Here is a 24,863-nt window from a genome sequence, read left to right on the forward strand (position 1 = left end):
TCCTCCTGAACACGACGCTCCCAGCTTGTAGTCTGATGGTAGTAAGGATTCTTGAAGGTAGACTCAGATTCTCGATCTGAAATCTCCTAACCTTCAAGATTTCGTGCCGCCGCCATCGCTACTATCTGCTGGGTTAATTCAACAACTTGCCTTCGTAAATTCTCAATCTCTATCATGTTTTGAATGTTATGTCTACGGTTCTCGGTTTCTTCAATTAGAACCTGTGCTGCAACCATGACCACGATGACCCTTCATTGGATTTGACGCTCGACTTCCTCAATCGGACACTGTCAGCTCTGATATCAACTGACGCCGGGCAAGATAGTGATCATCCTGTGAACTGACGAGAAGAGGGGAATTGAGAAGAAGATAAGAAGAGATAACCATTGTCCTTCAGATTTTTTGTAAAAATAAAATATTATTCAATAATAGAGGCTTAATTTCTCAAACAACTAAATACATGTTTATATAAATTTTGTCCCTAAGAGTAAGAAAGGAAAGAAAACCTAATATATGGACTTCAATTCCAATCTTCTTTTCAGAAAAGGAAATTTCTTGACAAAAATAGAAATTAACAGAATAAGACGCTAATATAGACAAATTAAGACCCATAATTAACAGAAATACGAAAATTACTCCAATACCATAAAAATAAAAATTACTAAAAATAGTAATCAAATCTTTAGAGACAAATAAGAGCCTAAACGTTGCTTTTTGCCTGAAAATTGGCGATTACAAGTTCCCCTTAAATAAATGTAGATTTTGAATTCTGCAAACGTGAGATTCGAAAGAGTCTGATTCCAAGTTCTGGGTTAAAAGTTATGCCCTTTTGAAGTTTAAGGGGTCATGTTGGATTGGTCCTGCATCTAGGGTGCTATATAGATCCTTCTACACTATTGAACACTATCCCCTACTATATTATCATCTATAATTAAATAAATTTTATCTTATTTTTATTATCACTAACCAAGTCTTTTTTGATATTCTTCCTTATTTGATGTGTGCATTGTCATAGTTTAACATTGCTTAGTCGGAACATTTATTAGTCGTGTACATGTTCTACCATCTTAAAAGTGTCTCTCAGAGTTTCTCTCAATAAATACAACTTCGACTTTTTTTAATGCTCTTATTTCTTATTCTATCCATCTTCATATGTTTACACATCCACCTTAACATTCTCATCTTTGCAACTCTTATTTCTGCTCATGTGCTCGAGTCATAGACTAACATTCAACATCATATAACATAGCACGTCTAACTGCCATTTTGTAGAACTTTCCTTTAAGTTTTAAAGATACTTTACGATCATATAAAACACTCAACGCCCTCTTCTATTTCAAACATCCTGCTTGAATTCTATATAAGATATCTCTCTCAATTCTTCCATTATTTTTAAAAAATGATCTTAAATGCTTAAAACTCATAGTTTTAGACAACTTGTTATCTCCTATCTTAATAATTATCTCATTACGTCTAATATTGTTAAATTTAAATTTTATATATTCTGTCTTTACTCTACTAAGTCTAAAACCTTTCACTTTTAGTTATTTCCCACCAAGATTCTATTTTAACATTTACTTCTTCACGTGTCTCATCTGTCAAAACAATATTATTTGCAAACAACATGTACCACGATACTGTATTTTGAATGTGTCTAGTGAGTTCGTCTATAATTAGGGTAAAAAGATAGAGACTTAGAGTTGATCTTTGATGTAACCTTATCTTTATTGAAAATGCTTCAGTTAATCCGCCTAAAATCTTCACTCTGGTCGTTACATTCTCATACATACCCTGAATTAGTTCAATATATATTACGCTAACACCTCTCTTTTCTAGAATTCTCCATATAATTTCTCTTGAGATTATATCACTCTTTTTCTAAGTGAATGAATACTATGTGTAGATCTTACTTTTGCTCCTGATACTTTTCAATTAGTTGCTTGAGAAGATGTATAACTTCTATTGTTAACCTTCCAAGCATGAACCCAAATTGATTTTCAATCACCGTGGTCTTCTTCCTTAATCTCTTTTCTATTATTCTTTTCCAAAGTTTCATAGTGTGAGTCATTATTTTAGACTCTTATAGTTTGCTCAATTTTGTACATCTCCCTTGTTCTTATATACAGGAACTAGAGTACTTAATTAGATATTTTTTTTCATTTTTAATATCATGTTAAATAATTTTATAAGACATTCAATACCTTATTTCCCTATGCACTTCCATACCTCTATCAGAATATTATCTAGTCTAACGACTTTTCCATTTTGCATCACATTTAAAGTTTGTTGTGCTTCTGAAGTTTGAATTCAATGATAAAAATTTAAATTTTTATATTCATTTTGACCTACTTAAATTATCCAAGTTAAGTTGGTCACCCTTCATTAAAAAATTGATGAAAATACTTCTTCCACCGCTCTTTTATTTCTCTATGATTTGCTAGTTCCCTATTGTATTCATTTTTAATACATCTTGTTTAGATAAGATCTCTTGTCGTTCTTTTTCTCACTTTAGCTATTCTAAAATATCTTTTTTTCTCTTCTTTTATATCCAATTTTTGATATAACCGTTCAAAAGCTTCATTCTTTGCTTCATTCACTATTTTCTTAGCCTTTTTTTTTTTTGCTATTGTATATTTTTAAATTTTCTCGGTCTTACAAATATATAATTCCTTATATGATATTCGTTTTTCTTTCACTTTTTCCAATACTTTCTTATTTCACTACTAAGATTCTTTACTTGGTAGTGTATACTCTTTTGATTTATCCAATACACTCTTGACTATTATTTTCAACTTTGATATCATCTTATCCCATATTGTATTAGATTCACCGTATATTTCACCTAATTCTTGTAGGTATATTTTCTCTTTAAATATGTTTTCCTTCCTATCCTTTAACTTCCACCCCTTAATTCTAGGAGTCGTGTATATTTTCCTTCTATTGATATTATGATTGAGGTGTATATCTAACGCTACTAACCTATGTTGGGTAGTTAAACTTTCTATAAGATGTCATTACAATCTTTACAAATCTTTCTATCCTTCTACTTCACTATAAGAAAGTAAATTTGTGATTTATTATTTCTACTTTTGAACGTGATAAGATATTCTTCTCTTTTTTTTAAAAAAAACGTATTAGCTAGTATAAAGTCATATGTTATCACAAAATCCAATATAATTTTTTCTTCTTCATTTCTTATTCCAAACCCATAATGCCCATGCACCCTCTCATATTTCTCATTTTTCATTCCGACATGCTCATTTAGATCGCCTTCTATTAAAATCATTTCATTGAACAGAATATTTTGTAATACTTCATCTAGGCCATCCCAAAAACTTGATTTGATGTCTTCATCTAAACCTACTTAAGATGCCAGTATGCTAATTACGTTCATAGTTTCTTTTGTTACTACTATCTTCAGAGCTATAATTCTATTTACCTTTCTAACTATTCTTACAATTTCATCTTTTCATGAACTATCTAAAAAATACTCACTTAATATCTTATTTTACTCTTTCTTGTGCACTATAACTTAAAACCCGAGTTCTCTATTATCTTTGCCTTCTCACTTACCCATTGTCTCTTATACACACAAAATACTAATTTTTTTACTAATAATTATATTTACTACTTCCATTGTTTTACCAGGATTTCTATGTTCCAAATCTTAGACTATTAGTTTTCCTATAATTTTTATTCTTATTTAAACTATGATGTGAGAACTTTTACTTATTTAACTCGACACCCAAGTTCTCATAGAGATGTAGTGGTCATTGTCGATATGTTATGCGAACTTTGCATATTTAACATTACATTTGAGTTCTGGAGATGTACTAGTCTTTATCGAGACGTTATCGGCGGAACCTATAGAGCGTTCCTTCCGCCCAACAATTATACATTAACACAATAATTTAATGGATCTATTCATGAACATTTGTCATAATTTAATGCTAGTTGCCAACCTAACGTAACCCTCCTCCTTTATTCGGGCTTGAGACTGACTATAACGGGTTCGTCATGGGTGGAGTTAAAAATTTATATTTATAAAAATAAATAAATTCAACTACAAAATTTAAAATCTAATTTAAGCTTGAAATATAATATCTTACATCTAAATTTTTTAAAAAATATTGCATCTCTTATTTTTTGTTCATCCAAATAATTATATTTTGAAACAAAATCAAATTAAATTTAAATGACAAAAAATTGATAATAAAATTTTAAATTTTGCCAACGCATTCAAAATTATGTTTGTGCTATAAACAAAATGATATTTAATGTTTAAATACTTTATCAAATGCTTATGAAAACATTTCAAACACAATTATAGAAACTTATAAAACTATTCATCCATAAAACATGAAAGTCTTTCGGGCCATCAAATTTGAAATTGCAACAATATTATCAAATTCAAAAGAAAAAATGTCCTAGTTTATAAATAATGAAAAAACATATAATTTATAAGCATGGTTTAAAATTTCGTATGTGTCTGGTGACACGGACAGAATTTGTCATTTCACTTGTTGCGTAGCACCTGTATCCGCTCTAAGACCATGGGCTATCACGATCCCATGGCAACCTTGATGGGCACCGCTATCTTGCGATAACCTCACCGCAATTGCAAAGGCACAAGGTTCCCGCGGAGTCTTTCATGGGGTCACGGGGCATTGTGATCTCTCTAGACCTCTGCGGATTTTTGGGGGCGCTGTGATCTCGTGAGGACTTCTACGGGCTGTGTGGGCGTTGCAATCTCGCGACCTCAGCAGGCACATGAGGGCGCTACGATCCCATAGTTTTTTTTTCAAAATATTATTTTTATTTTATTATTATATTTTGTACTTTTAATTTTTTTTAATATTTAGGTTAAAATCATTATTTTTAAAAATATTTTTAATTTATATATTTTATATTTAAAAAATACCAAAAAATATTAGCATGACACGATATAGTACTGAAACCAAAACTCCGATACAACTCGAAATTTTAAACCATATTTATATGTGAATAAAAAAATTTAAAATTTAATTGGTTGCAAAATTTTTTAAAATTGATGTGATCAAATTAATCAAAAAATATAAATAGAAAAACAAATATGTTAATATAATTAATTATTAAATAGATAACTGATTTCAATAAAAAGTTAATTAAAAGATACAACTTATACTAAGTAAAATCAATTATATTATTATTAATAATTCAATTAAACATGTATTGAAAACGGCACACGACATGATATGATACTAAAACCATATTATTTGGGTCAAAGATCGAAACTCTGGTGCATCTCAAAATTTTATAATTTGCAATATATGTATCCAAAGGAAAACTGTTGTGCCCAAAATAACCTGCTTGCAAGCAAGCTATATGAATAAATTAACAAAAGAAGGAAATGTTTTCTCAATGAATAGAATCAGTATCATTCAATATGATGCAGCAAGAAATTTAATATTATATATTTTTGTTAAAAGTGTATGGTTTTATTGGTTCGAGCAGAAAAGTTAGTAATTTGCCTGATTCTAGAAATCTGTATCTTCTGATAGTTCCCTCCTACTTGATTTATCTGATTTGTAGTGGATAATATGATTTGTTTTCTTTATTGGTGACCAGTCCTCTTCTATGGCTTTCAGCAGTGATGTTTTTGCTTCTGAATGTGAAAGGTTTGTTATTCTAAGACATCTATGGAGCATTCACATTTCATTCATAATTTTAAAATGTTCAGCATTACTGTGTGACTTGAACTTCCTTCCCTTCTAGGATGGCATACCTTATTTTGGATAGCAGTCATACCTCTTATTGTAAGAAGCATTTGACACGTGTGTTTTACATGCCATTTTGATTGTTCAAACTTAATGGAATTATCATTTTTGCAGACAATCTTATCTGTGGGAACTAAGTTGCAGGCTATTATCACTAGGATGGCTCTTGAAATTAAAGAGAGACATGCGGTTGTCCAGGGAATTCCTCTTGTACAGCTTAGTGATCATCATTTTTGGTTTGGACGCCCTCAGTTCATTCTATTTCTAATTCACTTTACATTGTTCCAGGTAGATCTCAAATTCATCTCTAGTGTGATCAAATCAACTAGGGGAAAAATAATTCGTGCCTGTCTTGATTGTTTATTTTCATTCATTACATATGAGTATTTCTCATTCATTTTATTTCTTGCAGAATGCTTTCCAGCTAATATATTTTATATGGATATGGGTTAGTTTATTTTTTCTTTCACAGTTTCTTTATTTTTTTTAATGACCCATGTGCTTGTTTTCTTCAAGCTGACAATTGTTAGTTCTTGTGGTAGTACGAGTTTGGATTGAACTCCTGTTTCCATGACAGTAGTAACGCCATGATTGCAAGACTCTGTCTTGGGTGAGATCCGTATCCTGATTCTCTCCAACTGTTTCATTCGTTTATGACAGGATTAACCTGTCCCCTTGCATTATAAAAAACATATAGATGAGTTTGTTAAGCTAATCAAAAGTGCCATAATAAAGTTTTTGCTGTTATGCATCTAAATAAATATAGTGATCAACATGACTATTGCCTTTATTGTAACTTTTTCTTATCATAAATAAACTGTAATGTTTGGAATCAATTTTAGTTTGAGAAACTAATCATTATTGTAATATTACGATTAGCAACAAGTGTACCAATTGCAACATAATTGCCAACTTGAATATATGCACTTCAACATTAACCAGAATGCTACAACTTACAAGTGTACCAACCGCTACATATGATTTGTGAACTCACACTATATACAAGTTCACGGTCTCTAAATCTGCAAAGCACTCCTATAATCCTATGATGGTTAACAAAAAATTTAAAAAAAATTGGGTTTTGCAAGCACTTGGTTGGAGTGATATGAGGTTATAATAAGGTGGGGAATATTATTAAGGTACCCTAAGATAGTCCCTTTTACTCTATATTATTGCCTATGGCTTTTCCATTTACATTCTTAAGTTTACTATGTCTATAAGTAGAGTCTAACTTTTCACAATTAGGTGAAAATCTCATGTACGGTTCTGTAGATAGTAAGGGTGACTTATCTCTCAACTTTTCCACTATCACTCCAAAAAAACCAAACTCTGCCTTACGTAAAGTTGCTAGAGTACGATTAATCTCTGGATTTGAAATCACTGCTTATATACCTGGTATTGGCCATAATTTACAAGAACATTTTGTAGTATTAGTAAGAGAAAGGGTTAAGGATTTACTCGATATGAGATATCACATTGTTCCAGGAACCTTGAGTAATGGATCGTCAACAAAGGCATTCTATTGCGTTGTAGATTCTTATCCAAGACTTATATCATTTGATGATGCCATGTGAATCGCTAGAAACATATGAAGTGTATGGCTAACCCAATAACGAAAGTTTCGTAAGGGGACTGGAGCAGGCTACCATGAGACAAAATATCTTCTTTCTAAAGAGATTCGATTTGGAACTATTATATGTCCAAGGTCCAATATTGAAATCATTTCAGTGGTTTCCCTTACTTTGGCTGTGTCAACAAACAATTCGAAATACCTCGACTTTTTTAGAGCAGGTCCGAGTCAAATAGCATGTAACGACCCGGCCCTTTGGCCTCTTGGGCGGCCCTTGTGGCGGCCCAACTGGCGGCCCTTATGTCGTCGGCCCATTTGGCGACCTCTCATGTCGTCGACCGACGACCCTTTGGCCGTGCCGTTACTCACTAGGACTTTCCACCCCTGGCAGTGGATTTTTGCCTCCCCAGGATTCGAACTCTAAACCTCCAGGCTTAAGTATTAGAGTTTATGAATCCTGGTAACCAAGTGAGATCATCTCACTTGGTTACCAGGATTCATAAACTCTAATACTTAAGCCTGGAGGTTTAGAGTTCGAATCCTGGGGGAGGCAAAAAATCCACTGACCAACGTCGGTCGACGACATGAGAGGTCGCCAAATGGGCCGACGACATAAGGGCCGCCACAAGGGCCGCCCAAGAGGCCAAAGGACCGAATCGTTAGAATAAAAAGGCGCCTTTTTATTCTTTTTTTATGGTAACGACCTGGCCCTTTTTGGCCTCTTGGGCGGCCCTTATGTCGTCGGCCCATTTGGCGACCTCTCATGTCGTCGACCGACGACCCTTTGGCCGTGCCGTTACTCACTAGGACTTTCCACCCCTGGCAGTGGATTTTTGCCTCCCCAGGATTCGAACTCTAAACCTCCAGGCTTAAGTATTAGAGTTTATGAATCCTGGTAGCCAAGTGAGATCATAAACTCTAATACTTAAGCCTGGAGGTTTAGAGTTCGAATCCTGGGGAGGCAAAAATCCACTGCCAGGGGTGGAAAGTCCTAGTGAGTAACGGCACGGCCAAAGGGTCGTCGGTCGACGACATGTGAGGTCGCCAAATGGGCCGACGACATAAGGGCCGCCACAAGGGCCGCCCAAGAGGCCAAAAAGGGCCAGGTCATTACATAGCAATGATTCGAAGTACTAGGTCCTCAACATTCTTCAAGTTGGTTTAAAAATTATAAAATTCTAGCTTATTTTAAAAGTACTCAAGGTTAAGTTCTCTCACTGGCATAGTTAATAACTGATCATTATAACTAACAAAGAGCTTGATCTCCTTGAGTAAGTCCTCTTATATAAAGAGACAATCAACCTTAAAAGATATGTGTATGGAAGATTCATTATCACAATATAGTTTCATCAACTTAGGAGGAGTATTGTTAAACTTGGTGATTATTTGTTTGAACAAGAAGTCCACATGGATCAACAACCATGGAGTTCCACACTTCTTCTGCACTCTACCCAATTACTACTGTTTAGTTGTTGCTTATTTTAAAATATTATATTTTTCCCTAAAAGAACTTAGTAGTTCGATATAGATCTCTTATCCATGAGAAATTTTTCCCAGTTTGCATCCTCCCATCCTATAACTTGAAGATTACCACACGCACAATATAAAGACCTTTTCTTGAAGCTTTCCTAGTTTATTATAACACCATTCTCCAATTGTTGTGAGATATAAAAATTGAATGAAGCATTCTTGCGAGATATATAAATCTTTTCTTCTAATGGAGCATAATCTATGCAAAGAAGTACTTCAAGTCACCTCAATTCTCAGTTTAAAACTGTTGATAAATATATTTTCAATCTTATAATTACTATTGAATCATCATTTGTAATGATGGTATCATCAATGTAAACAATAAGAAAAACTATTTTCTAGAAGGAAAGGTAAAATGACTAAGTGATCTTGCATACTTCTAATAATTCCAGCTAAAGAATATTGTGGTGATCATTTTTCCAGACCCACTCCTTTTTTTATAAATAAAATGTATATATCAAAGCAAATCAGGAGTGCAATACCCGATAATCATTAGCATCTCATGTCTGATGTAATGTCAAATCAGAAAAACACTCCCAATGACTAGTAAACATGGATTTGTACATTTCTAAAAATCTTTTCACTCTCCAACTATCCTTCATCAAAGGTACTAGTGTTCCCCGTACACAGTATATCAAAACTGACATTGCAAGGTGTTTGGCTTTAGTCAAGAGATGACCTCCTCTAAAGAAAGGCCCAAAGACTTGTAGCATTCGCCAATAGGTAGACATCTCTTGCTCCATATGTAGCCACTCTCAGATCCTCAGTCATAAGACCGCTATAGGAGAACACTCAAAGAACAAGTGCTCGTGCGTCTCCATCTCTCTCCTACAAAAGGCACAACACTGATCTTCCAAATAGTCCAGTTTGACTTTGGTGGGAAGTTGCCTCTGAGCTGGCCTCCAAAGCATAACTGCATGGCTAGGTTGGATGTAGGGCTTCCATACTAGCCGCACCTCCTTAGGCTGGGATGCCTAAAAGAAGTCATAAGCCTTGGCCACACTTCCATCCTACTCAAACCAATCCGCCAACCTCTATATAGCATTGCCGACGATCTAGAAGTCATAAGGATAAGGTCACGGATCTGCAACAATCACTTGATCGGAAATTCTAGTGCACCACCTCCTAAGTCCATATGTCCACCCGCCTCAAGTAGGTATGATGCACCCATTTGATCTAAAGAGCATCCTCCTTTGCCAGTATCCGCCAAAGTACGTGGCCAATAAGGCAAGATTCTAAGTTTTCAAGTCGTGAAATCCCAATCCTCCTTTGAACTGCACATATGGGTCAAGACACTAGGGGGGCTTGGACGCCCACATAAAAGACTTGCAGGCACTATAAATTCGGTTAATAATTCCAAGGGGAATAGGTAATATAGAGAGTCAAAAGCACTCCATTCCCTAAAGTACCGAAGTGATGGGCTACGCCTTTCTCGCATAAGAAAGTGTCTTCTTTGGCTAACAGTTAATCCATCAAACTAAGGAATCAAAGAGTGGGCTATAGTCCGAAATCCATAGACGCTCAGCAGCAAGTGGTATCCTCAAATATCAAAAGGGCATTCCTAGAAGCCCGTAAGAGAAAGAAAAGTTGTAACCACCTCAAGTCATCTACTCTAGCTAGATAAATGTTAGACTTCCAATATTTGAAGCCCTGCGGTCATCCCAAACATTTGCAAACAAGAAGATAATGCTCCTACTGATATCTCATCCCTCGACTGATTAATAATAAGTCATTTGCATACTCCAAGTGCACAAATCTGAAATGACCACACCGAGGATGGAATTTGAAATCTGATATGTCCATGCACCTGCATCTATCGCCCAAGGATCTCTATACAAATATCGAATAAGTAGGGAGAGAGAGGGTCTTCCTGTCGTAGCCCTCTGACCTCTCTAAAGAATCCAAAAGACCCCATTAATCATCAGAGAGAAAGACGAAGTGGTCAAACACTCCATTTTCCAGGATATAATCTTCATAGGAAACTGAAGACCAATAAGCGCCTCACGTAAAAACTCCTAATGAATTGAGTTAAAGGCCTTCTGAAGGTCAACCTTCATAATGCATCTAGGGGAGATGCGCTTCTTGTGATACCAACGGAAGATCTCCTATGCTAGATGGATATTATCTATAATGAGACATCCTTGTACAAAAGCTGCCTAAGTTGATGAAGTATCCCTCCTACTACTTCAGATAATCTCAAAGCCAATTATCAGAGATGACCTTATAGAATACCATACTGTAAGAGATCGGTCTATAATATGTCACCTTGCTAGCGTGGGCTGATTTCAGGACAAGCGCAATTAAAGTGTGATTCCATCTCCATAATAATCTCCCATTGGATCAAATAGCGCTTGCTTTATCTCCTCTGCTGTAGGGAGTCGCTCAAAAGCGTCATGATTGTCCATATGGACATGCTGGCCGAATGTCATGTAAGAGTGAGGAAAATCTGTCGTGCAGCCTGCAGTCTCCCCAAGCTAGTAATGGAAGTGTTCGTGAAAACCTTCACCACCTCCTCAAATGATTCTATGAGACTACCATATGACTTCTCCATTGCAATGATCTCATTACGCTTATTATTACGCTTTACCAATGCATGAAAAAGGAAGGGTTCTGGTCCACATGCTTGAAGTAACTAATTTTTGCATGTTGCATGGAGAAAGAATGTTCTGCAGCATTTAGACAAGTTGCAGTTTGCTGCAACTCCTTGTAATCCTCTGTCATATGACCATGCAACAGTCCATCACCTTGTGCCTCCTCTAGCTCGCTTGGGCAGCAGCAACTCTGACAGATATGTGCTGATAATGATCGACGTTTAGTCTCTTCAAGATATGTGAAAGCCCATATCGTTTGTTACTTCGTTCCAATTGTTGCTTGTATTCTACCCATTTTGTTTCTACTAGTTGTGAGAACGAGTCATGTTAGACCCATATATTGAAGAATTTGAATGGCTTCTGAATGCGAATTCCTCCACCCAAGATAGAGACCAAATATGTTTGAGTGATCTGATAAACAATTTGGAGGTGTGAACTCTGCAAAGCTCAATAACTCGGCTTCTAACCATTCTCTATTAATGAGTGCTCAGTCCAGTTTGCTATATATATTACCATTTGTCCATGTATATTTGCTGCCTATATACGATAGATCCTCCATTTCGGCAAGGCTTACAAAATTATGAAAAACTGCTATGCAACTTTGAGTAATCGGTAACCCTCTATGCTTATCCTCGGCCGATAAGTAAGAATTAAAATCCCCAAGGACTAGCCATGACATCCCCATATCTGTGGAAATCTACTGAAGACTTTTCCACAACACCTTCCTCCACACCATAGTAATCTGGCCATAGACAAATGTAACAACAATGAGCTTACGAGACATCTTGCAATATACCTAACAGTGAACAAATTGCTCATGCCATTCCATCTCCTCCAATCAACTCTCTTGTCATCCCAATTCAGTAGTATTCGGCTCCTACCCCCTTGGTTATCTTGTTGTTTCACTTGTAGTTGTTGGAACCGACGTGTCTTCAACTTTTGATAGCCCTCATCCAGTAGATTTGTCGCCAACACACCCAATACACATAACTTCGCACTGCAAAAGAGGACTCCACCCCCTTTTGCTTGAGGCTTTTTTTGAGGCCTCGAATGTTCTGAGAGCCGATCTTCATGTGGCTTGAGACGGCCTATGCCATCCATAGGTATCTGGATATTGCTGCCCTTTGTTTGTACCGCCCAGTTCTGTAGTTTGTTCGGGCCCTTGGCTCCTCATCCTCCCTTACCTCCACTGTTGTGACGGCCTTTCCTTTGCTTCAAGTAGCGGGAAGACAAGCTTTTTGGGTCCACTCCGAAGTAGGATGGGCAACAATATTTTCCAGCGACCTGGATTGTTGTGATGTAGGAATATGATTTTGTCTTCTGTAGCTTCTCCTCCGAGGTTGAACCTCCCACTTCTCGTTACTCCATTGCAAAGACATATCATTACTCACTATGAGGCCCTCCTTACCCTTTTGTATAACCTGATAAGAAGCAGCTTCCATGCCCAAGACCACAGCCAGTTGTTCATTGCCTTGGCTCATTGATTTTGGTACTGTCAAAACTGGATGATGAGTGCCAATGGATTTTCTCCAGTGACTAACACCATTGCAATGTCAATTATCTCAGGGCATATTGAATCATCATTGTGCTGTTCGATACTATTCTTGGCCATGTTTGAAACCTCCTGCATCGGCTTAGAAGCAACCAATATGTCCTGTTCCTGATGATGGATAGTAGGCTCCCTTCCCAGATGAGACCCAGATTGTACTGCGAAATCTAGAGGTTCAGTAGATTCCTGTACCAGTGCTTGACTGCTCAACCTTCCAGCAAGTGTGGGTATTGCTCATTTGTACCACAATCTCCGGATGCTGTTTTTGTAGGCGCATGTGAGGCCAATTGGGTTGCAGCCCCAACTCAGCATTGATTTTGGTAATGTCCCATATGATGTTAGTTTAAACAAAATTTGAATTTGGATTCAAAGAAAAGGGGAAGATCTACTGGCAGTTCCTTTGTGATGTTAACCTCCACTAGCACCCACGCATAGTTGATTCGATTACGTTGCCACTTCATTTGATTTGTGACTAATAGCTGACCAATCATTGAAGCCAACTTGCTTAGGGCTCAGATGGTCCAGCATTTGAATGGTAGATTAAATATTTGTATCCACACATGTAATCTTTGAAGTTCTTCCCGCTAGAAGAAGAACCCCGCGGGAAGGTACAGAGGGCAACCGAGTGCAACATAAAGTCCCCCTTGAATGACTCTGTCACAGTCCTATGCAAACTGAAATTTGAAGATAAGTCACATAGTTTTGTGGACATTTATGTCATACTTGACGTTCCAATGCTTTGTCGTGGCTTGATCGCAGGCCAACCCGGAAAACGCCCGACGAACCTCCCTACCAAATAGTCTTCCATCGCAGTCTTGATTGTGCCAACATCTGCATCCTCCAGCATCCTCCAGTGTCACTCGTTCATTGTTATTAGACAACACATGCCAGAGGACATTCTCCTGAGCAAATAATCGGTTTAAGGAGAAAAGAACATCCCATTTTCTTTGTCCCTTAGATTTGTGGTATTTCAGAATGCCCATCCTCTCCCAGGTGGTTAAAGGCGAATACGCTCGCCCTGTGCCTCCGCCAACCCGTCCCATGACCAACACAAAGAAGGTAAATCACGGGGCTACTAGCTTTTGGAAATTAACACATAAGGGAGGCATTTACCTCGGCTTTGCCGAGATTTGAACCCCAGACCTCATGGTGGCAACACCTCATGCGCTAGCCACTAGACCGTCCCAAGGGGACATGCCCATCCTCTCCCAGAGAGTTAGTTGATGTTGCATCGGTTCATAACACCTCCGATGGTGTCTTCTCTTGAGGTTGTGATCTAACCTCCTGTCACAATTCTCCATTGGCTTGTACAGTAGGTTGAGGAAGAGGAACCCCTGCTATCCTCAATGGAAGAGCCACTGAAGCATGGCTCCCTGATGCTCGTTGCCCCTTGCTACACATCAGGTTTGGCAAGTTGGTAGCTTTGGAATGTCATGACCAATTCGACAATCTTCCTGGATGGAGTTACCAAATAATCCTTAAACTTGCTGTCTAAGTGAAGGAGATTCAAAATTGGATTAGATAGCCTTTAAGGAGAGAATTAATTGTTTCCAAAGTTGACCAAGATCTACGTCCCAAATCCATAAATAAAAGGAGAGTAACTGCTAGCCTTCCAAATAAAAACTGTTGATGAGGAATTTCCTTGTGTGAAATCCAGCCACAAGGATCCACCATGTAGCCACTGATTGGGTTACACGAGACACGTTAGCGTGTCTTCCACATCGCCTACCCTCCACGTCAACCCTCTTCCACAAACCCACACGAGGAGTTGGCACCGACATTGGAGAGCTTGATTCTCCCTGATTCACCAGTCACAAGAACCCCACCTAGCCTTCTTAGATGTTTTCCACAACTTCGAAGAATCAATACCAAGTAATCTTTGCTTGTAAAGTACCCAGACTACCAAGGGAAACCTCCTTCCCCATGTGAGAATATCTCATCTAGAGAAGGACCTCCGAAAAGCACCACCAAGGTGTGGCACAGAAGAAGCTAACCACGAATCCACACTCTTGATGAGAACGTGTTGAATAAGAGCACTTTTTCGACAAGAACTCCTGAATGATTTGTCGTCACCTTCTACCTAGAGAGAAGGGAGAGTTTCTCTATCTAAACGTTAGAAACCACATATAAGACCCTTGCTTTTTTTTAATTGAGCCTTGAGCTTGTTAATGCTCCCATCTAACTTATATTTCATGATAAAGAGCCATTTACAACTCACAATTTTCTTTCTTGGTGGGAGTTTAGTAATAACCCATGCTCTATTTTTCTCCAAGGCCATAATCTCCTCATTTGTTTCCAACTTAGGTGACTTAGAGCCTCTTGAATATTTTCTGAGATTTGAACATTATCCATCCTTGAAATAAATGCTCAATAGGACTGAGAAAGACCTGCATATGATATAAAATTCTTGATCAGATGCTGAGTTTAGGGTTGAGTACCTTTCCTAAAGGCAATAGGTCAAATCATCTTTGACTTGAAACTCCTTTGATCTTTTTGTTTTGGTTCATTCTCACTTCTTGTGCTAGTTTCCACAATAATTGGGTCGGTTCAGGTTCTTTAACAGGTGTGAGATGCGCCAAATTCTCAATCTCCTTCTGAGTTTGCTTTTTTCCTCTTGGTAAATACATAAAGTTCTCTAGAAATTGACAACGGATTGGATAGACTTGATGGAGGAATATTGGTCGAGAACTGGTGAGCTTTAGATAAAGGTTTAGATGAAGTAAGATCAGGTTCACGGACTGCACTTAGTGATAAATTTAAATTTTCTAGATCAGGTTCATGGATTGGACTTAGTGACAAATTTTGTGGATTAGATCTTTATGGACTAGACTTAGTGATACATTTTCTAGATCTGGTTCACGGATTGGACTTAGTGACAAATTTTCTAGTTGTGTATTTGGTTGATTTCTGGTTCTAGTAGTAAGGAATCCCAACTCTAAAGCTGAATTTCTCTCTGATTCTCCCATTGAATTTCATGTCTAGAGAAATAAGGATTTTGTTCAAAGAATATCACATCCATTATTTCAAATATTGTCCATGTGCTAGGATAAAAATAGTTGTATCCTTTTTTATTTGTGGAATAACCTATGAAGACACATTTTGTGGATTTTGGATGAAGTTTTCTCCTATTTTGATGGTACACATGAACAAATGTAAAACACCCAAAAATTTTGAAAGGAAGATTAGAGGAAAGAACCTGAGCATGAGGAAAAACTTTAATGAGGGCTTGACAACACGAGATGACATCCGATTTATGAGATATGTAGAAGTAAGAATAGCTTCCCCCCAAAGATATTTTGGAACACCAGTAGAAAACATAAGAGATTGAGCTACTTCCAACAAATGACATTTTTTTTCCTCTTAGCTACTCTATTTTGTTAGGGTGTATTGACACATGAACTTACTTGGATCCTTGTCTAGACAAGTAGTAACCTAAAATTAAATTGAAATACTCCCTAGCATTGTTATACTTCTAAATTTTGAGTTTGGTATTGAATTGTGTTTGGACCATGGAATTGAATGCTTTGAATATTCTATCCATGATTTAAAATTTCGAGTCGTCTAGGAATTTCGGTCCCAGACCGGAACGATACGGTTTCAGTATTGTATCGTGTCATACTAATATAGTTTCGATAGTTTATAATTTTTAAATATAAATGTTAGGCAAAAACAAATAAATATATTTTTCTTTAAAGAAAATTGATATATAAACAATTCAAATTAAAATTGATATATTATAATACAATACCTTACTAATACCAAAAGGAGTGACATGAATTAGATGGAAGTATTGATTCTTGTAACATTCTGATTAAATCAACTATATAGTTTTCCAATACCCAGATTAAATAATCATCCCATGATATGCAATATTGATATTGGTCTCTCCACATATCCATCAGCATGTCTCATGATATGCAATATTGATATTGATCTCTCCACATATCCATCAGCATGTCTCGCTTGACCATTGAAAGTTGAATTTGAACTGACACCATTAGAATTGGACACATGGTAAAGATAAACATACGTCCCTGAGATTTGATATGATGGATCACCATATCATGCATCAGAACTATAATAAGAAGGTTGAGAGTATGATGAACTTCGATCAGAATCAATCTCAGCTAAACTCTCCTGTATATTTTGATAATTATGAGCTTTATTTTGTTTGTTACCCTTAGATCGACGTTGATATTAAGTTTTAATAATTCTACCTCCATGATCATCATCTTGGGTTGCATGTGTGTAATCTTTCTCACATGTCCAAGGCTTCGGTGCCGGAGTAGGGATATCATAAGTGCTATAGCCACCAGATGCATCACCACTGCCATCACTTCCATTAGTACTTGCACTGCTATTGACGTCACTATCATCATTTCGAACTTCTCGTTGGACTATAGTGCTAGAAGGTGATGATGTTTCATCACTATCATCATGTTCTTGCTTATCAATTGCATTGAGTGGATTTTCACTTATTCTCAATTGACTTCTTTCTTTAAAAGTAGGAGTTTTGATTTTTCTCTTTAGTAAAAATTGCAGGAGTTTTACCTTTGTCTTTATCTACGACTTTGGTTGAGTTTGAGGTTGAAATGTTTGAGAACGTTTTGGTCGTGATTCGAAAAATCGAAATTCTTGGTCAAAAGCCTTATCATTATATTCTTCACTAACATCTCCTCTAGCTTGTATTTTTTCAATCTTTTGAGTAAGAAATTGAGATGGTTGTGGTAGATCTCTAGTTTCATCAAGTAAGGAATTCTCAGCCTCAACAGCGCTCCACCAATCCATCATTAGATCATCCTCAAATCCAATATCAAATGGGTCTATATTACTAGACTCTTGTTTTTCCTGTTCTTGTTCTTTTGTTATCGCTTTTAGTTGAAGACGCATATTATAATAAATGTAGACCATCTTCTCCAAACGACAATAAGAAAAACGATTGCATACTTTTGTATGAATAAGGGAGAAAGTTGACCAATTTCTTTTGTAATCACTTGAAGACATTGTCTGTGAGAGAATTTGTATTGCAATCTTTTTAAAATTTAGGGTTGACCCTCCATACTGTAACCACCAGTTGTAAGATAAATAAGAATAAAATTAAAATAGTATTTATATTTGTTGGCAATAATTAGTAATAATTTTTTCTATATTTACCTGCATTCATTTTATATACACTGCAAAAGCATCGCTAAAAGAACCATATGTCTCTCAAAATAATCGACTTTCATTAATAACCTCAGCAGCTAATTCTCTATTTTTTTAGAGTCTTGATATTACATTTCTGAGGGCTACTAATTGATCTTCATTTATGACAAGATTATAACGATATTTATATGCTGGATTAAGATAATAACCTAAAATAATTAAGCATATATAATTATTAATAGTAATATAAAAAATTCTTTATCATAAAAAATATGCACCTGCCAAATGAATATGTTTCCCCATTTGGTTGTCCCATCTTATAGTAATTATATCAATATAATATTGATACTTAGTTGGTGATTATAGACGTCTCTTAATTTCCTCTTTTTGCTTCATGAATTAGATGGTAGATGTTGCTCATTTATGGCTTCTTGTTCATATCAACTTTACGTACAATAACGTATAAGGGTTTTATTGCTATAAGAATATCTAAAATATAGTCCCTAAATCTAACAGATATAATAATTTTTTTACCTCCCTTCCTTCAGTAGAACTAGAGAATTGAGAAGTTTTCCAATCTTCAGAAGTGAACATGACCTTCAATCTGATTGTTTTATGAAATAATGATTTTAATAGGAGAAAGTAAGTTGCAAACCTAGTTGCTCCTGGTCGTAGAATCTCCCTATTAATAAATTTCCTCATTAATCCGTGAACCCAATGATGATTATAAAGGAATTTTGTTAACGATTGACCTTTTTTCACTACCTTCGTTACTATATCAAGTTTATCGATATCTGCCATCATTAAATCAATACAGTGTGCTGCGCAGGTGTCCAAAATAATGTTCAATGTTTTTGCTCCAATAACTCTCCAACCCTTTTGAAGTTGGCACTATTGTCTGTAATTACCTTCACTATATGATCTGCATTTATCTCTTGAACTACACTATCCATCAAATGATATATATAAGATGTATCATGATAATCTATAGTTGTGTCAACAGATTTATGAAAAATCACCTCTTTATTACAGTATAGCAAAAAATTAATAATGCTCACCATATAGGTCCTATCCAACTATAACACATTAATGTCACCCGATATAAGCTCCATTACTTCTTGCATGATAGGATCCAAGTTTTGATTTCCTCCACTTGTTCATCTAAATATGGACCAGCAGTTTCATATCTCAGTCGGAGGTTGCATACAAGATCGAGATTTTTGAATGTTGGACACCATGTTGCGGTAGTATGTGTTATTTGCTGCATTGGGATGAATTCGATTGAAATGAAAAAATTTAGCAATATGTTGACCTATTGATTTCTTCTTCTTCCTTGTATAAGCATCATCAATCTTAGTCTGTTTGCTAGCTTGGTTTGGGAATGCTAGTGAATCAATATCAGCAATATCAACTACACGCCTTCGTCCCATAGAAGGAAAGAAACGACCAATACCACCTTGTATTGAAGTAATACGAATACTTTAACTCCTTCCCAATGTTGCTGCAATAGTTGAGCTACTTCCACTAGCACCAACTGAGCTACTTCCACTAGCACCAATTATAGCACCACTATGTTGCATATGCTACTCATATTCATCTTGAGTTCGATAGGCACTAAGAGCTGCTAAAAATTCATCATCATTTGGATCTTCACCACGACCTTCAAATTCATCAAAGACGGGTTCTTTAGAGCTCCGCCTATCAAGCATTTCACACTATTGTTGTTGTTGTTGTTGTTTATACTTTAATTCTTTTTTTGTTATCAAGTTCGTCTTTCATTGCACGATGAATTTCTTGAGAAACTTTTGGATATTTAGAGATATCCGAATATCCACAAACAAGATGTTGTTTTAAGAGTCTGATTCCACCACCATGTCCAATCATATCGTAATGCAAACATTGCTAATGAAATCGATTTTCTAATCGACGTGTATGTCTCCAAGCTGGATTATAAGATTATTATTTTGGTGTTATTACCTATGCGTTATAAAATTTTAAATATTCGTAACTATAGAAATTAATAAAATTAAAATTTTAATTAATAAAAATATGATAATTATATTATTAATTATCAATTTAATTAATTATCTATTAATTTATATAATATATGTCTACATAGGTAATGTTTATACATTTTGTATAATATATAATAAAAATTACTATTTATATATTTATATATAATTTTAAAACTAAATTTATTCAAAACATCTAAAATTATATATTTTTAAAAATTAGTTACTAAATAAACAATTTAAATTATTTATTCAATTAATAAATAGTTTAACAATTTCTCTTATAAAATTTTCTAATATATCACAAATTAAATTAAAATTTTATAAGAAATCACTAATTAAATTATTTAAATATACATGTAATAAAATATTTAGATATTTATATAAAGAAATTAATAGATAAATTTTACTAGATTCCTGTGATAGTTTTATAATAATTTCATAAATTTTTTTCTTATTTTTAAATTTTATTTTATTTTTATTTAATATAAAAATAATTTTAAAATATTAATTTATATATAATAATTATATAAATTAATTATTAGTTCACTTAATTAATTATTTATTTATAAAAATATACTAATCCATGATGATTCGTTTAGGAAAAATGTATTACAGTTTAATCTTAAAATGTGGAAAACTGACTAAAATTATAGATAAAATATGCGAAAATAAAATGTAAGTGAGCTATAACATGCATAAATAAATTTTAAATCATAAATGATCAAATTGCTAATATTTGGCTAATTTAAGTAAATTCACTTAAGAGAATATTAAGGAATTAATTAGAAAATAAAAGATTGATAAAGGGATGTAAACTTCGATGCATGAAAAAATAGATAAAATTAACTAAATTAATTTTGTAAAAATCCAACTCATATACAGTAGAAAGGAAATTGGTCATCTATTTATATTATAGTATACTTTATATAATTCAGTTTATAAATATTCTATATAATTTGTATATTAAATACTATAATTTATATTACATTGAAATATTAAATTTATTTAAAAGATTCAAATTTATTTTAATTTTTTAATCATTTATAAAATATTAAAATTATTTATAGATTTTTAAATTATTTTCAAATTTTAAACTATTTTTATTTATAAAATTAATTTAAGATTGAATTTTGAATAAATTACAAATTTCAAAGTCATTAATTGAAATATTTTTATTTTTTATATTTCTAATAATAAATAATAATAATATCAATTTATATGTCATAATTATATTTGTTAATTATAATTTATATAATAATTAATTAGAAATTAGATATATTTTAAATAATATATTACATATTTATGTATATAATTTTAATTTGATTTTTAATAAATTACAAATATGAATTTAAAATTTAAATACTTTTATTATTAATAAAAATAAATTTATATATTATGATTATATTAGTTAATTAACAATTTATTTAATTAATATTAATTTATATATATACATACATATATATATATATAATCATTTATATAATGATTAATTATTAATTAGAAATTATATATATAAATTTTATAAAAATTTAATATAACACTGTTGTTATTATAACAGTTATAACATATAAATAAATCTTTTATTTTAATATTAATTTATATTGAATTTTTAATAAAACCCTATTCACTTCTCGTGTGAATTGTGATTTTTGTCGATTTCGTCGTCTGCCATCCCCTCCTCTTCTCGTGATCTCGCTAACGATTCAGACCGTAGCATCTCTTCAGTTTCTCTACTTAAATTGAAAATTTACTATAGTACCTGCCGAATAAATGTGATCGTCGCCTCGCTGCCTTGTCGCCTCGTTGCCTTGTTGCCTTGCCGCCTCGCCATTGCTACTGAGCAATTGCCCTTGCTGACACTGACCTAATCTCCCTCGCTGATGTTTCCAGGTAAGCCTTCATTGTTTATATTGTATTTTTTTCCTTGATTAAAGTGATCTCGCGATCGACAGAAGGAATCAAATGGATTCCTTCTGTCGTGCACTGTGCCACAACTGGACGCACGTGATGACGATCCGAACTTCTTGCTCGTGTGCTGTGTCGGTTGCGTGCCGATGTCAGTCCCCCTTCAGAATGGTAAAAATTGCGAGTTTCGGGCGGAATGGTTCGGTATTTTAAACCATGATTTTAACCTTTGACTTTTCTTTCATAAGGAAAACTAAGTGAGTCGTGTATGATCATCCACAAATATCACAAACCACCGAACCCTATTAATATTTTTTATTTGAGAGGGTCCCTAAAATATCACTGTGAATTAATGTGAATAGTTTTGATGGGCAGTAGGGCACACTTAGATAGATAGAGCATGTGTGTTTAGCGGTTGACAAATCTCACATTTAAACAATTTTGAACTTTTATTGATGAGGGAATAACCTTTCAAGATACATAAGGTTTGGATTACCTAAATGATAGTGCCATAACATAACTTCACTATCTTTATTGGTACTTGAGTTAATGACAGACTTAGGACTGGAATAACAAATTGACTTACCCTTAGAAAATTTCTACTCACCACTAAGGCTTCCCTAGATTGAGGTGTTTTGATGAGATAAAGTCCAGAGCACATCTCAGCACTGTCAATCCTCTTATTTGAACCCAATTCCTAAAAAACACACATTTGGATGAAATTTAGTAGAACAATTGTGATCACAAGTCAACTTACAGATAGACATTAAGTTGTACTCAAGTTTTGGGACACAAATCATGGATTTGAGAGTTGTTTTGCATGAGAGTTGAATAGATCTAGTCCCAACCACCGTGATAGAGAACTATCGGCAATACATACAGTAATATTGGTGTGACAATTAATAATCATGAAAGAGGGACTCATCTATGGTCATATGGTTTGATGCTCTTAAGTCAATAATCCAATGTTTTGAACGTTTAGCCCACACTGAGAATACAGAACATAAGTTACCTACTTATGCATGCATGTTGGTGACGAGAAGAGATATTTTCAGAGTTTCCAAATTTGATTGGAATGAGAAGATACTTTAGAGATAAAGCTAAATTTTTGATTTCCATGCCGTATTTGGCCATAGAGGAAGGCCAGGAATGGAGGCTAGTTTTTTTCAAAGAACCTTGCTCGATACCATGAAGATTTTTTAGGAAGAATGATCTTATTTCTCATTACTTCAATTGACGAATAATACATCCTTTACATGACTGAACATTCCTAAAAAAAGGAAGGAAATTACTATTAATTATCATCCTACACTTTAGGTATCCCATATAAAAGAAATCTAGATTATAGGATAAAATCTATATTATCTAATATAGGAAAATCCACATTATCCAATATAGGAAAATCCAGATTATACGATAAATGCTAGATTACAAGAAAATCCAGATTTAATTCTAAATAGGCTAACTTTGTGGGAAATTCAACACTATTATATAAGGAATTCATTTTATTTATTTATTGTAGCATGAGAAGTCACACCTCTTTTAGAGCACAGAATCAAAACATATATTATGAGTGTTACATTTATTATCTCCTTAATTTATTACGGTAATAATTCAATCCCTTTCACATGAATCAAAACTCTATAGTATAAGTGTTGAATTTATTATCTTATTAATTTAGTTTGGGAAATCATGTAGCTCCTTTAAAGCATATAGCCGAAGCTCTATGGTATAATTTCTTTGTTACTTTATTTGTTAGCATTATTTTGAACTTTAATTCAGAGTTCTTAAAAAGGTGCAAACAAAATAGATATACAACTATAGATATAAAAGGACATGTAATATGCGAGAAAATTGTCTAACAATAAGAGCTTGGATGCATTATATCTAGGGCTGTAAATGAACCAAACGTTCGTGAATAAGCTTGGTGTTTGACTTGGTAAGTGCTTGTTTATGTTCGTTTAATATACACCAGATCAATTAAATAAACAAGCTTGAACAACTCGTTAAATTAAACAAACAAGTTTGAACGCATAGGTGTTTAGCTCGTTAATGTTCATGAACAACGTTCGTGAACAATGTTCACAAACTATGTTCATTAATAAAACTCTTATAAATATTCTAAATAGACAAAAAATAAAATAAAATAAATAAATAGTTTGAATTATCAAGTTCAATAATCAATTAAATAAGTAAAAGTTTCAAACAATTAAACAAGCTTGAATTGAGAGCTTGATAACATCTAAACGAACCAAGCTCAAAACAAGCTTGAATTAAGAGTCGATAATATCTAAACGAATCAAGCTCGCCAAACTTCAAACAAGCTCAAGCTCATAAAAAATAAACCAAGCCAAGCTTGAACAATCATTTCAAAAGCTTGGTTCATTTTAAGCTCGGCTTGGCTCGGTTACCTTATCAAACAAGCTTAAACACCTCAATATTCGGCTCGGCTCATTTATAGCCTTGGTTATATCATCCTTCTTCTAACTATAGTTGTCAAAAGCGCAAGGCACAAAAAAGCACTCAAAGATCTTGGGGCTTAAAGTGCAAAGTAAAGCACATGCTTTACGAAAAAAAGCGCAATAAACAAAATATTTTCAAAAAACTAAAAATAAATAAGTCTTTGAAAATGTGAAAAATGAAATGTCTCAAAATAATCATCATCTTCATTGTCCAAATCTATGTCATCAGCTCTATCACTTAATTTGTATCCATCAGTATCTTCTTCTTTAGTTTCATCATCAAGGTTGATCTCTTCATCTACAAGACTAGTTCGAGCTAAAGATGACTCGAGCTGATGAT

General features: G+C 34.3%; 1 protein-coding gene across 3 annotated transcripts in view; it reads left to right on the forward strand.

The window, feature by feature from the left end:
- Positions 1-24,863, forward strand: part of LOC121969885 (MLO-like protein 9) — a 141,998-nt gene that overhangs the window by 48,717 nt on the left and 68,418 nt on the right. For all 3 annotated transcript variants that reach the window (XM_042520181.1, XM_042520182.1, XM_042520184.1), the window contains 5 exons: positions 5,608-5,657; positions 5,755-5,795; positions 5,871-6,044; positions 6,169-6,204; positions 6,299-6,366. In XM_042520181.1, coding sequence (XP_042376115.1) covers positions 5,608-5,657; positions 5,755-5,795; positions 5,871-6,044; positions 6,169-6,204; positions 6,299-6,366 — 369 coding nt within the window. The remainder of the gene's footprint in view (positions 1-5,607; positions 5,658-5,754; positions 5,796-5,870; positions 6,045-6,168; positions 6,205-6,298; positions 6,367-24,863) is intronic.

This window comes from Zingiber officinale, chromosome 4A (assembly GCF_018446385.1).
Source record: "Zingiber officinale cultivar Zhangliang chromosome 4A, Zo_v1.1, whole genome shotgun sequence".
Lineage (NCBI taxonomy): Eukaryota > Viridiplantae > Streptophyta > Magnoliopsida > Zingiberales > Zingiberaceae > Zingiber > Zingiber officinale.